Here is a 13,747-nt window from a genome sequence, read left to right on the forward strand (position 1 = left end):
CAAAACTAGAATACTGATGTTTAAAAGATAAAGTGCTTTGTTCCACAAAAATAATCTGACATCTACTCTAGATGAGAGGGACAGCTACACTTCTGTAAAATGCTGATTTTTCTTTAAACCAAAGTAAAAATAATCTGAAAGGAAAACTACCCAGAATGTACCGTTCATCTGAAATATACTGAGGTTAATATAATGACATACAGTATTGTTAAAGAGCACCAATAACACAAGTATTGCAAATGATCCAATCCCAAGTTTCTATCATGATATTGGGGAAAATAATTCTAACACACCCATTTTTAGTCTCCAACTTTGGGGCTGTCATTTCCTTACAGCATCGGCATCCCTGTTGTCTTTGTGGCAGGTTAGTTACAGTGACATGAAGGCCTTTCATGTGTATGTGTTTTTAAAATCTAATTTAAGTTACTAGTAGTCCACATTCACAAAAAATAGTGTAATTATAATAACAAAAATCTTACTTAACTAGAGTAAAAAACATGTCGACCATCTTTAACCTCCCAACTCTTGTAGTCGGTGAGTTGAGTAGTGTCTCTGCAATGGCCGCTGTTGTGTATTATTATTTCCACATCTTGCAAGGAGATGAGCAGGCACAGTTTTACATATTATTGTGGGTCCTAATATCCAAAGAGCCTGACAACGTAGGCCCACCCTTAGTGGTCCCTGGGCCACATGAGAAGGCCTCCTCCTGGATCCTGGGACAGGCTACAGAAAGTTGTTGGTGATTTGCCTCTGATGCTCAAACAGGTCTTCAGTTTCTGCACTATATGCATCACCTGTAAAGGAACAACATCATTAATAAGAGGTGAGAGCTGAAAATTATGGCGATGTGAAAAAAAACAGAAAGATTTTTCGTATCCTCACCTGCATGGCATCCATACATGTAAGCTCTGTGGCCATCATATTTGCACCGACATCTCATAACATTGTTCATAAAGTCAGACTCAGCCATGTCCAGTGAGGGGTTGACTTCCACCTGCAAAATAAAACGATAATATAGGACGTTATTTATTAGGAAACAGGGCGCACACTTTGGTCTAGTAAAGTATCCTCAGTAGACCATGTTCGTGGCTAAGGAAGGAACAAGTCTCTTCTCCCCACACATGGGAAAGCAGTTTAAATAAAGAGCAGTTGGATTTAAAATTGAGGGCCTGTTATTAAACTGCACTCGTAGCTGGTATTGTTTTTATAGTCAGTCTGTTTCTCATCTATAAAAAGTTGGATGACTTTTCCATACAGTATTACTATTGTAAGGATAAATACACTATGTAGTACTTTCACATGGACCTAAAGCTGGTAGTCTACAGCTGAATATATACACTGAATAACATGGGGCAGTAAAATGCTTGTGTTATGCAAAGCACGAAATATACTGTTTGACCATCACAGGAATTCTATTGTTTCTTGCTTTTACAACTTGTACAAAAAGATTTAACAGTTTACACAAATTATGGCAACTGGCTATGTAAGAAGCTCTGGAAATTTACAGGAGCCCAAAGTGTCTGCAAGGGAAATCTTCTCTGCTCCTCATGCTGACATAGGAGTGCACAACAAGGGCCTGAAATTAGCCTGAAATTGAAGTCTTTTGCAAAAGAGTAGTTATGCATAAGAATGTTTATGTGTCTGAAATTAGTCTTATTCTGAATGTTGCCATACACTCTACTAATAGCCTAGTCTGTCATTTGCAGAGCAACTCTGTAACTGCTGATACAACCATTCTCCTAATCTGGTCTGGTGATAATACTGAGACGCCATTTACTGTAATGGTTGCTCTGCAAACTGCTGCACCCACTTTAAGTACGGGTTACAAACTGCTTAAAGCAAGCAAGAAGGCTAACTATACTAAAAAAGGGAGAAACCATCTTAAAAACACAGTGAATGCAGAAAAACTCTCTTAATTTTTCAGTGTAAATTACAGTGTTGGACCAGAGTGTATGAGGCTTTTGCAGAAGATTGGTTCGGTGACAGAGTGCGTTGCTCAGTGAGAAAGTAGCTATAAAAATAAAAACAGGGCAGGAGAAATTCCTTGGTGGTAAATTAGCCGTTCCTAATGGAAGAAGGGAACTAGGTGCTGTTTGACTAAAGGGAGGCACTAGTTAATTTGGGTAAATTGTGTGTTTCATTAGCACTGGGTGGTTCAAGGGCAGGCCTGCTGAATCCTTCTGTACAGCCCGCGATCTGTAAAGTCAGGCATCATCTGCACTTTACTAGATAAATGAAAGAACACAGCACAGAGGAGCACTGCTATAAGAGATGTTTGTATTTTTCCAATTCTGCAGCCTCAGTGAAAAACTCCTTCACAGGTTTTACTTTCTCGTTTCTCTCAGTTAAAATTGGTTCATACCCTTTCATGATGACCTTTGCACTTTCATTGGTTCCTGTCTCTTTCTGTCATTTGATATAACTAAATTTCTGCCTGTTCTATCATGTATTGGCCTTGATTTGCCTCCATACTATGCTACAGCAGTGTGCCACTTAATTACGCCCACTCATCTTACTTAAAATACATACAGTTAACAAATGCCTTTATATATGAGTATGACACATCAATCATGCCAAAATTAAATGAACTCTTCCTAAACAGACAGCAGAACAGTGTTAATTACAAAGACCTAGTGCAAGCTCTCAGACAAACTGAGTAACAGCAATAATTATTAAACAGTGAGCTATACTGTAACCAGTCTACCACATCGAGAAGGTAATTGGGAGCATGCTCAGATCTGAAGACTGGTAGATCAGAGGTCTGTACTGAAAAAGGAAGATAATGAGATATGGAGTCCTTGATGTGTTTTAGACTGGCAGCCACAATGACTTCATTCGGCAAAGAAATGAGAGATACAGGAATGGTTAAGGTGATGACTGTTTAGAAGAAGGTCAGTAGGTTTTACTAAAATAGACAGAAACCACAACCAGCCATGAGGAAATCCACCTTTAAAGCCTGTGAACCTCTCTTAATAAAAGGATCTCTAATCTTGACGAACCAGTTGAACATTTTAAGAAATAAATGTGATTTTTTTTCTGGAACTTAGAGGAGAACATTAATACTGTACTCATAAAATACTATTCAAAAGTCCTAAGCCAACCATTTTCTTTGTATTCTGTTAGGAAAATGGGAAATAGGTGCAGCAACGTATTAAAGTGTCCAAAATACAGCATACAAAGTAAAAGCATAGGTTGTACAATGTTTGGTATGAGCACCTTTATTCTTCAACACAGCCTGAATTCTCTTAGGCAAGCTTTCTTATCATTTCTTTAAGTAGTCTCTGTTCTCCAGGCTTCTTGAAAGACATTCAAAGCTCATCTTTGCAGGGTAGCTGCCTTTTGTTCCATTAACTGTAGAGATGATCTCACACTATTTTGATAATTTTGAGGTCTGAGATCTGTGCCATCATGTGTTTTTCTATCCAGGTATACTTTTACTGCATTGGCAGTGTGTTTGAGATCATTGCCATGCTGAAAAATGAAGCTGTTTACAATCAGATGCTTTCCAGATGGTACTGCATGGTGGATCAAGTTTTCAGCTAATAAGTTTTTAGGAATCACCTTGTTGGCACAAAAATATTATTTTATGCCTGTCACATTTTGTTATCATTGGCATTTTACATAGATTCAACAAAGGACATTGGAACATATATGTGCTTTTGAAACAGCCTGCTAGAGACAAAGTGCCTAAAGATATAATCACCTGAAAGTGAGTGGAAAAAGCACTCAAAGTCCAAAGAAAAAGACTTTCAGAAAGGCTAGAGAACTATTGCTCAAGACCACTTTGCAAAATAAGTTTACGAAATGAAGGTTGCTTAAGATTTTTGCACAGTACTCTAAATGTATGCCATACATAATGCAGCCAACAATCACTTAGCTTAGCTTTGAAAACAGAAGCTCATTAAAGGGCATATTATACAGTATCATGTTTGTTTAATCAGAACAAAAGTATATGTGTAAAAATATCATTGTTATATGAAGATTTTTTTTCCAGATTAATTCTCCACCAGTCACAAGAAAGTTGTTGAGAAAACTTAGAAGTCTGCAGTTTGTGCTGACAGTAGTTGCATTTTAACCAAACAGACTTTCTTTTCTAACAGAATAAGCCTATTTCCCTTTACTTTAAAGTGTTTCTGAAAAGCAAAGTTACTTATATTTCATTTTTCTGGCAATAAAATTTTCCCACATTGGAAAAAGAAAAGGTGACAAATATAAACTTCTGACCTGGAATATGTAGTCTCCTGGCCGTACATCAGTCACGTCAACCCACTGACAGTCGATATCATGGCGATATGTATCCCAGCAGCCCACAGAGATGCCTTGATCACCCATGTTATAGCAGGAAAAGCGTTTCTGGAGGCCTAAAATACATATCAGCAACATTATCAATCACAACATCAAAGCTCATTTAATGCTTGGCACTCCCTGTTATTTTTAAGAGCCTTTAGCTTTCTGAATTGTGCTGGACTGCATACTGTATGAACAATGGGTTTTTTCATATGAGCTATTTCATCCATGATATAACAAGTAAATGGAGAGTGAACAAACAACAACAGCGGCGATCTAATACATTAACCACAAAGTAAAAATCTGAATAGCTGTAGCTGAAATATTGATATTAATTTTCTGTCACTAATGGGAAACATTATGGGTTTTTTTGGAAGGACGGCTGAATTGTGCTGAAAATTACCATCAGGGCAATATGTGTCCTCCAGACAGAAACTGGCCTTGTGTCCCTCTGCAACCCTCGTGCCATTCAGAGTCAGCAGGTCGTAATGCGTGAACACCTCAATGCTGTGGTAGTGCCTGTGACGACAGATGGGAAAGTCCAGGTGAGAGCGTGTATGTGTGTGTCTGCATGTCTGAGTGTGTGCATTTACACTTACTGAACACTAGCTCCCTATGGCTTATATCCTTATGACCTCACTGCTTGAACATGAGAGAGGGTGTCACCGTAACACCTCTCACAGAAGCTTATTTTAGTTCTGGCTTGGTTGAAATGTTTATTCATTCTAAATGAATGGCAGGCTTTGAAACGCACATCCATAGCTCTGATATGTTGTAATAAACTGAGGCGGACTTGAGTGCACGTAGGCTGCACGGTCCTTTGTATTACACCTAACCTGTGGTAGCCGGACGATTGCAACCATCATTTCCACAAACACGCGCTGTAGAAGGGTTCGTGATTTGGGACACCTCACACAGTCAGCACACTATGCCACCCTCTTCGCTCATCCTGACAGGTTTGAAAGTGCTCTGTTCCTACTGAAAAGAAACTGAGGCCTAGTGACGGACAAAGGCGCTTATGTCTATTGGCCATATTGCATGCTACCTGCCGTGTCCACGGGAATGAGATCACACATCAGTATGTTTTTTTTCCCTGGTAGCAATTGAATGCAATTAAAATAAATATACCTTTAATTACTCAGTGTGTAAGGAGCATTACTCCACATCCATATGTGGAATAAAGAACATGTTTTTGCCTGAATATTTCTGACAGCTCGTGAAAACCCAAAACACTCAGAGTGACCATAAGGGCAACCACAACATCCTACATCCTACATAAGTATTTAAAAGGTTTTTTCCACTCCGTCAACCCACACTCCTAAACAGTAAAGCAATTTTACACCTCTCTTTACCTCTTTTCAGGGATAATATACCTGTGACACTGGTGCCATGTCCAGCTCTCTTTCGATGCTTTGGGTCTGAAATCAGAACGACCCAAATTCATGATGCGGGAGGAGAACCTCAGCAGGCGTCGGTGGCCATAAGGCCAGTTCATCCTGGCAGCAGATGATGACAGACAGTTCTCTTCATTGGCACAGGTCAGAAGATGGAGAGGACGGTCTTCCAGGTAGGCTGTCTCCTGGACCAGCTGGGCATCCACAACAAGGTCAGGCGCCGCTGAAGCAGGTGTAACAGATTATCTTAAGATTCAAACTGAACGAGAAGGGAAGACTACAGGTAAAAACTGCAACTTACTGTCTGAACAGCTGACCCCAGCAGCCTTTGCTCCACCTCCACGAGGACAATGGATATGGTTGTTACGACGACACTGTTGAATTGAAAGCTCTGTCCCCACGCAGTGAGTTCCGCTGAGAATCACATCGCTGACACTGGGGTCGCCAGGCCAGTACCAGGTTTCCTGTCAAAGGAAGGGTGTAGAGTTTTCTATCAATAAATAGTATCATAGTCATCATTTTCCAGTCATTGTTGAAGTTAATGAAGGGGCTGTGACTATGGATTGGTCTCTACGTGTTCATTTATTTCTCATCAATACCTTAAGACACTGCAGATTAGATTTTGATAAATCTTAGAGGAAAGATGGCTCTGACCACTTTACTCTGACATTTTCAAAATTAAACTAATTGGGTTAGAAGTGGGAGTGCTTCGTTGTCCTTTTAGAACATTTCAGATACTGATGACAATACTTTGGCAAAAGTTGGTTGCACTATAAAAAGAGATCAAAATAACCTGTTATGTTTGTCAAGGGGATAGTTACCTGATGAGCACTGGCAGCAAAGCCCAGGCCCAGCTGTCTGCATACCACCATGGCCTCGGTTATGCCCCAGTTCTCACTACAGACAGAGCCCCAGCGTTTACGACCACCAACCTCCATCAGCACCTCTACACGGCCTTCTGATGGGACTCTACCACCAGCAAGCCGCACCTTTAAATCCATTGAATTAAAAGAATTAAGTGGATGATATGCTATAAGTGAAAGCTCATAAGCTCATGAACTGTGATGGTGTAGATTTCATACCGTCTTTTCTGTGCCTGTTTTAGGAACGTTGCAGCGTACTGAGGCATCCTGGCTGTGTTTGAATGTCCATGGTTGGACTTCCTGGAAGTAGCAGTCTAGAATAGAGTGTTCCAGCCCAGTACACTGAACATTGTTCATATGGATAGGCCCTGTACCTGCATAGAAAGGAGGAGATTTATTAGATTAAAAAAAATGATGCATCAAAAAAGTGGGAACAAATGAAAACCCGAAAAGCATGGGCATAACTGAAGGGCAATATCCCTTGTGACTGTCTGAGGCCACCCACCACAGATGCAATGGCATTACGAGACTCTGTCATGCAAAAGAGCGCAAACACATAAAACCGAGGCTCACTATTCCTTTCATATGAAAAAGCTTCCTCTATGTTAGCATCAAACCAACAATGAAAAGTTCCTATCAGTCATGACAAAATGCTTCTGCAAGCCAAGCAGCAGCACAACCAACATCTACTTTGGGCATCTGTCACACCTCATTACCACCATTCTTTTGATTTAGGAACAACAACGACTACTACATTGTGTGTAGTCCACCACCCTGGGTGAGCAAAAAAGCAGAAGCTATGTCAGCATTATAAAGGATTCAGACAAGGATTTGTTTGCTATTTAAACCCAGATCATCTTTAAACAACATAGGAAAATGCAAAAGTTTTTAGGGAAACAGCTGGTGTGATACCGATGATAGGATATCAACAAACTATGGCTTCTGTGTTTTCCTAAAACACAAAGCACAAACTGTAAACTGAGAAATGAAGTAGCATTGAAATAAACACAACCAAACCACACAAACTATGGGAAAAACAAAACCAAGAAAAAGGGCGTAAAAGAAGATAGTTGGGACCAGATTGCAGCCCAACCAAATATGTCTCTGTGTTGGTTTTGGTAGATTGTAGGCCTTCTTCCATACTGGTCACCATGCGTGGGTTCATATGCATGAAAAGGACATATCTAAACCACTTCTACCTCTATCTGCATGGTAAATGCCACAAACTAGAGCCAAAATCCCACTGTTTAACGTATGAAGACAAACACAGGGGGCCAATTTAAAGCAAAATGAACAGTGACAAAATCTATTTAAGCCTTAGTTTGGGAAATCCACAAAAGCTTAAAATAAATTCCAGGAAAGCCACATGCACTCTGTATCCACACAAATACATACAACCACTGAGAGTGTTACTAAACTCTTTGTGTTCCCACTGTGTAGACTATAGTACACAAACATTATACACTGGGTGTACGGTACCAAGTGTAAGAGGGGAAACAAAACTGATTAAGGATCATCAATTATAATCAGACTAAAGATCTCTAATCATCTAAATTTAAGATAAAGCACAACTTTATCTTAAACTACAACAGGCACCATCATCACCATCATCATTAGAGCCAACAAGTAACAAAAATACTTTATCCTCAAAAGACACATTTGCGTGCCAGCACACACACAGACACAAACTTAAACACACACAACTGTAAATTCGTTATTGATTGTATGTATTAATTATTAACGACACAGTCACATGACTGATCAAGCTCTAACAACAAATCAGAATTACTACTTTTCTACACCAGAATCAGCTGAGCTGTCACAGTTTTTACAGCAGCAGTGCTTAGGTTAAATGAGACCAAGTCCTAATCTCCCCTATTGCATCAAAATGGCTGGATATGTACGTACTTCACGGGTAAAATTACACAGTAAAAATAACAATGTTGGTTAAGAAAGGAAATAGAAACATTGTCCCTGTAATTTAACTCACTGATGATGATGATAAATGTAATGATGATGGGAGTTAAAGAGTTTGCGGGTGGAGTCTGAAGAGAACCTTTCTTCTCTTATATTCTGCCGAATAATTAAAACATGAACACAAGCATAAAATATCTAGGTTGTAGAGTGGATACATCTATGAGAGCAATAATGAGGCATAATATAAATGTGGTATCTTAAATTTAGTCTATACAAGAAAGAGCAAGGTTAATATGTAATTATGACTGGGATATGCCAAAGATCATTTGAAGAGATTAGAAAATTGACTTTTGAGGAAGGAAAGAGCATAATATCAGTTACATTCTTGTTGAGAATAGCGCAAATAGTTGGTTAGTGGTTACAAGGGAAACCCTGTTCTTGTCCTCTCTGAAATTAAACTCAATTTTAGGAACAGTTAAATGTGTGTAATGTTTTTCTTTCCATGGAATGTCTCTCTCTCTCTCTTTCTCTCTCTCCCTGCCAAAATACTTTTTTCCCCTGTAAAATGCAACAGTCATTTAAATTTCTGCACAGATTTGCTCGCTTATTTGAAATTAAATGGCACAAGCAAACTTGCACCGAGATCGGCATGTATTATTTTTCATATTTATGTTGATATCTGGATTTCAAGGTTAGTTAGAAGATGGCATCTCACTAATCCAGCTGGGATATTCTATGTCTGTATACTATAAACGCCATTTAATACGTGCAAGCAAGCGTTTCAACAAATCTGATAAGTGAGGCCACATTCAGAGGCAGAACATCTGACTGGTGCACTGCACTCTGTAATCAACCAGTCAACTCGACCACAGCCTTTATCACATTATCACATTTGATCATCATAAATAAAGTCATGCTCTCCTGTGGGGTCCTGCTGGCAAAAAGATACGACAGAAATGATGAGGAAATTTTTTTTTGTGTGCGTTAAAGATGTATAGGTATAGGTATGTTGGCAAAAGTAAACACTTTTTACACAAATTTACGTTGATGTGTTGCTCCTGTGAGAGTTTATTCCATCTACGAGTCTAATTAGGCCTTTTCAAATGACATTTAGTCCAGTATGCATATGTCCTCTGAGCACCAGGGAAATCAGGTAATAAAAATGACAAGCTGAATTTTGTCAAAAGCAATCTGAGAGAGCTTTGAATATTGAGTACTTTAGGACTGGCGGCATGAGGCTTTCCAAATTCACTCTTAGCAGATCATATCACTGCTATTGTTCTAAAACCGCCAAGTGAGCTAAACAAGGCGCAGCCAGCTGGTCTGATGCATATAAAAGTATGGTTTGTCTGTAGCAGCCTGGTACATATTGGATATACTTTATTTGAGGTTAATATAGTGGACAGCAGAGTGTAATTGTACTATGCTATCGTGTATCACTTCTGCTATTTCCAAATGACTTCAGAGTTTCAAGAAATCAGTGACATTATATTATCAGTGCTCCAACGTTATCCACATAAAGCATTATTCTTTGATTGTAATTAACTTAAGTGACATGGTTAACTGACATTTTGTATTTGCATTTTTTAAAAGATTTTAAAAGTCTAGAGGCAAAGTAGTTATAATACTTTGCTGATGAAATGCCAGTGCAATGCACTGTGCGGCCTCTAGAATGAAATTTCCACCTATTTACGTCTCTAGAAGAGCAAATCTGAAGGTCAAGATAATATCTCATCGTAAAGCTTTCTGCTTTGGTCATTGCATAGCCACAAAAAAACAGGGTTGCAAGTGTATGAGTGAATCACCAATTATAGAAACCACCTCACAGAAGTAAAATATAACAAATGTAAGAAGAATACATCTACCAATTCTGAGACATATTTATTTTTTAAACCTAATTAAAGATTTTCAGCTACTGTGTTTGTCTGTCAGTTATGATTGCAATAGTTTCTCTCTACCTGTGTGTTTGTGTATGCGTGCAATGAATAGGAGAACCAGGTGAAGTGAATCCCAGTAAAAAACATTGTAACATTGTGGTTAAATAAATGAAACCCCAACGAGATAGAAAACTGACAAATTATACACCTCCGTCTATCCTAGACATATGACTTTGAAGCCTGGCCAAATAACTGATTAAAACGAGAAAACAATGTGTACGTAAACTAATGCAACTGAATCTGAGGAAAGCCAAAAAAAAAGCTGATTTTAGTTCTTTAAGGTAACACAAATGCCAGTTCAAGAGGTAATTGGGTAAAAGGGACACATAAAACACATAAAAATATGCTTTTTGTGATCAACTGAACAGCTAGACCAGTAGAACATCATCCCACATTTAATCTCCATCAGCAAGATTAGAGACTACTCCCTACCATGTGGCATGGGGAAGCTGTTCTCACATCTCGTAAGGGTGGGGTCACCACTGGCGCAGCTGGGTACTGACTGCGTCTGTGTGTGTCATCAAAGCTGGACATTTGAAATTAAAGCAAAAAGACCATAGCTCTCAGTAAGTGAATGAAAAGCTTGCTTGAATCTAGCAAGATTATGTCTCTGGCTTTAGTATCAAATGCCAATATAAACTACTATGGCTTATAGCATTTCATTTTGTGAGTGAGTGTTTGTCTACGCACACATGCATATGCTGTTTGGGCAGCTGGAAGCCCTGGCACAGGACTCACATAATCACAGCTGGAGATACTGCAATCAACACATTTGCAGCTTCACAAGGCAACATACACAGACAGACAGACAAACACACATGCCCACACATTATCTGATCAGTCAGAGCAGACGGGTGCGGCGTCTATGGTAAACAAAAGATAAGCAAAAGGCTGAAAAGTCTCCCTGTCTTCTCTGGAATACCATGACGCATGATAAACACATTCAAGCATCCAAATTATACAGTCAGAATAACTACATTAAATGTGGAGTTTTCCAGAATGTTTAATGAAAGTCTGTGCTTTGGGCAACAGCAATTTCTAGTCTTACCTTGACCCATAAAGGCTCCATGCAGCGCATCTTTGGCAGTACCAAAGCCCAGTTCCCTGCACACAACACTGGCTGCTGTTCTGTCCCACAAGTGATCTACGATAGTCCCCCATTTTCCATCACGGAGCACCTCCACACGCCCCTCTCCCAGTCTGGGGCCCGCCTTGAGACGAACAGGCTGTATACGGCAACAAAGGGAGAATAAAAATCAGTTTACTAAGAAAACTACATGATTGTGCGAATGTGGATACAAATTCTTAACCTTACCACAACTGGATAGGGCGCTTGGGGTCTTCCTGAAGAGATGCGAGCAAACTGAGGTCCTGGTACACACTTGACCACTGCATGTCTCCCATTTTTACAAGGGGTAGGACTACGGGGGATTGACAGCTGAGCATGGCACTCTGAGAGACTGTTCTCAGTGCCTATACAATGAACTTTCTCTACCCAAAATCCTTTCTTTTTTGCCATGAGGCTCAGTCTGCAAAGAACAGAAAGTAAACCGTAGGTAACATATTCTTAAAGATACTAACAATTTGGTTTTAATTTGTTAGCGTTTCTTAATGATATTAAGTAGTAGTAATTCCTGTATAGTTAATACAGGAATGTTGTTATAAAATTGCACATTTGTAGATAAGAAACAAAAGGTGAAAAGGGTCATTTTTATTACCTTGTTGAAGGATCTTCAACCTTGGTATCCCATATTTTCCTGTAAAAGAACAGAACAGAAACAGACATGATCAGGACTGTCTGTTTCTGAGGTTGCAAACAGAAACACTCACACACACCTGGACCAATTTGAATATCATCTGCTGGTTTTTGTTTCTATCTAATCCAATCACATAAAAGTGTTTTCAGTAACAAACACTTAAAACACCAACTTCATTTTTACTAGAAAAGTAGCCTTCTTGGGCTACTTGAAATGAACCATGCAGCTGCAAATATAACTTCTGCACATAAATCAGGAACAAATTTAGCATGTGGCTTTGTGGTGAGTGTAAAGTTAGATATATTGATAGTAATGACTAGTACAGTTTAACAAAGTACAATCCTTGTCCTTTTTCAGGAACCTCACTTTCCATCTCTCTGTATGTATTCAGTAGGATGTATTTCTTTCCTGAATGTGGGCTGTTTGCTATTTACCAAGTGTACTCTGTTTATGTTTAGAGCCTGTGTAATAGTATGTTCTGTACCCACCAACATAAATATGTGTTCAACAAAAATGTTCAGGGTAATTTTTATCTAAATTACACACTTTTACATTAAATAAACTAACCCAGACTTTCAGAACAAGCAATGCTGCTTAGCTGAGATTTACGCAATGACGCCAAGATGTGAGCTAAAAAGAGATTAAAGAAATAACAAAAAAACAAAACAAAAATTAGATATTCTGATCTATGCTGTTAATCTCCAAAACCACACTAGGGGGGGGGAAAGCATGCCATCCAACGTCTGTGAAGAAGAACATTTCTTAAAAAACAGGCTTTGACCAAGCACGATATACAAAAACAACCTCTGGCACTACCCTACGCTGAATGTCCAAGAACTGTAAGATCGAAACAGAGATTTATGTTCCAACTAGGCTGGCTGAATTGGGAGAGCGGTGGAGAGGAAAGCCGTCTGTTCTCTTGGCAGACACACAGTGCACACATGCCAAACAGATCATACCAGGACATCCTCCAACCACTGCAAACTGCATGCACCATTACCAACATTCACATCAATTACACCAAAACACTCAAGAATATACATGGCACAATCGCACTGACATTTTTATTTTATAAGTCTGGACAAGTGGCTTAAGTTATTATTAAAGTAAGATTAATATTCTTCAGTCGGGAAAAAAGACCTATTTGTTGGGCTCCAGCATGCACTGGCTTTCATCAAACCACCCTGTACAGTGGCAATACACACACACAGTATCAATATCAATATATATGGGGGGGGGTTTATAGTCACACACTGAAGAAACTGAAAAACACTCCAGTTCTGATTTGAGTGGTGTTCCCATTTAAAGAAACAAACACATCGAAGATCTAAGGATATCTGTATGAAAGTAAAGGCAGGTCAATATTTTTATTTCGGACATGAAACTCAAGACATTCCTGGAAAGTTATAAGAGACAAACCATTAAAAAAGCAAACAAGCTGAGGATGCCGGAATGAAGAAAGTCGTTGTCAGTGACATGATGTTATGCTGATGGTTGAGTAAAGTCATGGGCTGCTGATTTTACACTTTCCAGAATCACATAATAACTTGTTTCCTGATGCTATAAGTAGTAAGTAGGCAATGAGACCTAAA

The 13,747-nt window shown here is 39.1% G+C and overlaps 1 protein-coding gene across 1 annotated transcript; it reads right to left on the bottom strand.

Moving 5' to 3' along the window:
• Nucleotides 1-702: 702 nt before the first annotated feature.
• loxl4 (lysyl oxidase-like 4) lies at nucleotides 703-11,471 on the bottom strand. The gene is made up of 9 exons (XM_063492209.2): nucleotides 11,447-11,471; nucleotides 6,764-6,918; nucleotides 6,503-6,670; nucleotides 5,983-6,145; nucleotides 5,661-5,904; nucleotides 4,691-4,806; nucleotides 4,225-4,361; nucleotides 883-994; nucleotides 703-794 (listed from the first exon to the last, which is right to left on the bottom strand). Exons 1-9 carry the CDS (start codon nucleotides 11,454-11,456, stop codon nucleotides 724-726), a joined length of 1,176 nt encoding a protein of 391 aa, XP_063348279.2. The 5' UTR covers nucleotides 11,457-11,471; the 3' UTR covers nucleotides 703-723.
• Nucleotides 11,472-13,747: the final 2,276 nt, after the last annotated feature.

This window comes from Pelmatolapia mariae, linkage group LG13, assembly GCF_036321145.2.
Source record: "Pelmatolapia mariae isolate MD_Pm_ZW linkage group LG13, Pm_UMD_F_2, whole genome shotgun sequence".
Taxonomy (NCBI): Eukaryota; Metazoa; Chordata; class Actinopteri; order Cichliformes; family Cichlidae; genus Pelmatolapia; species Pelmatolapia mariae.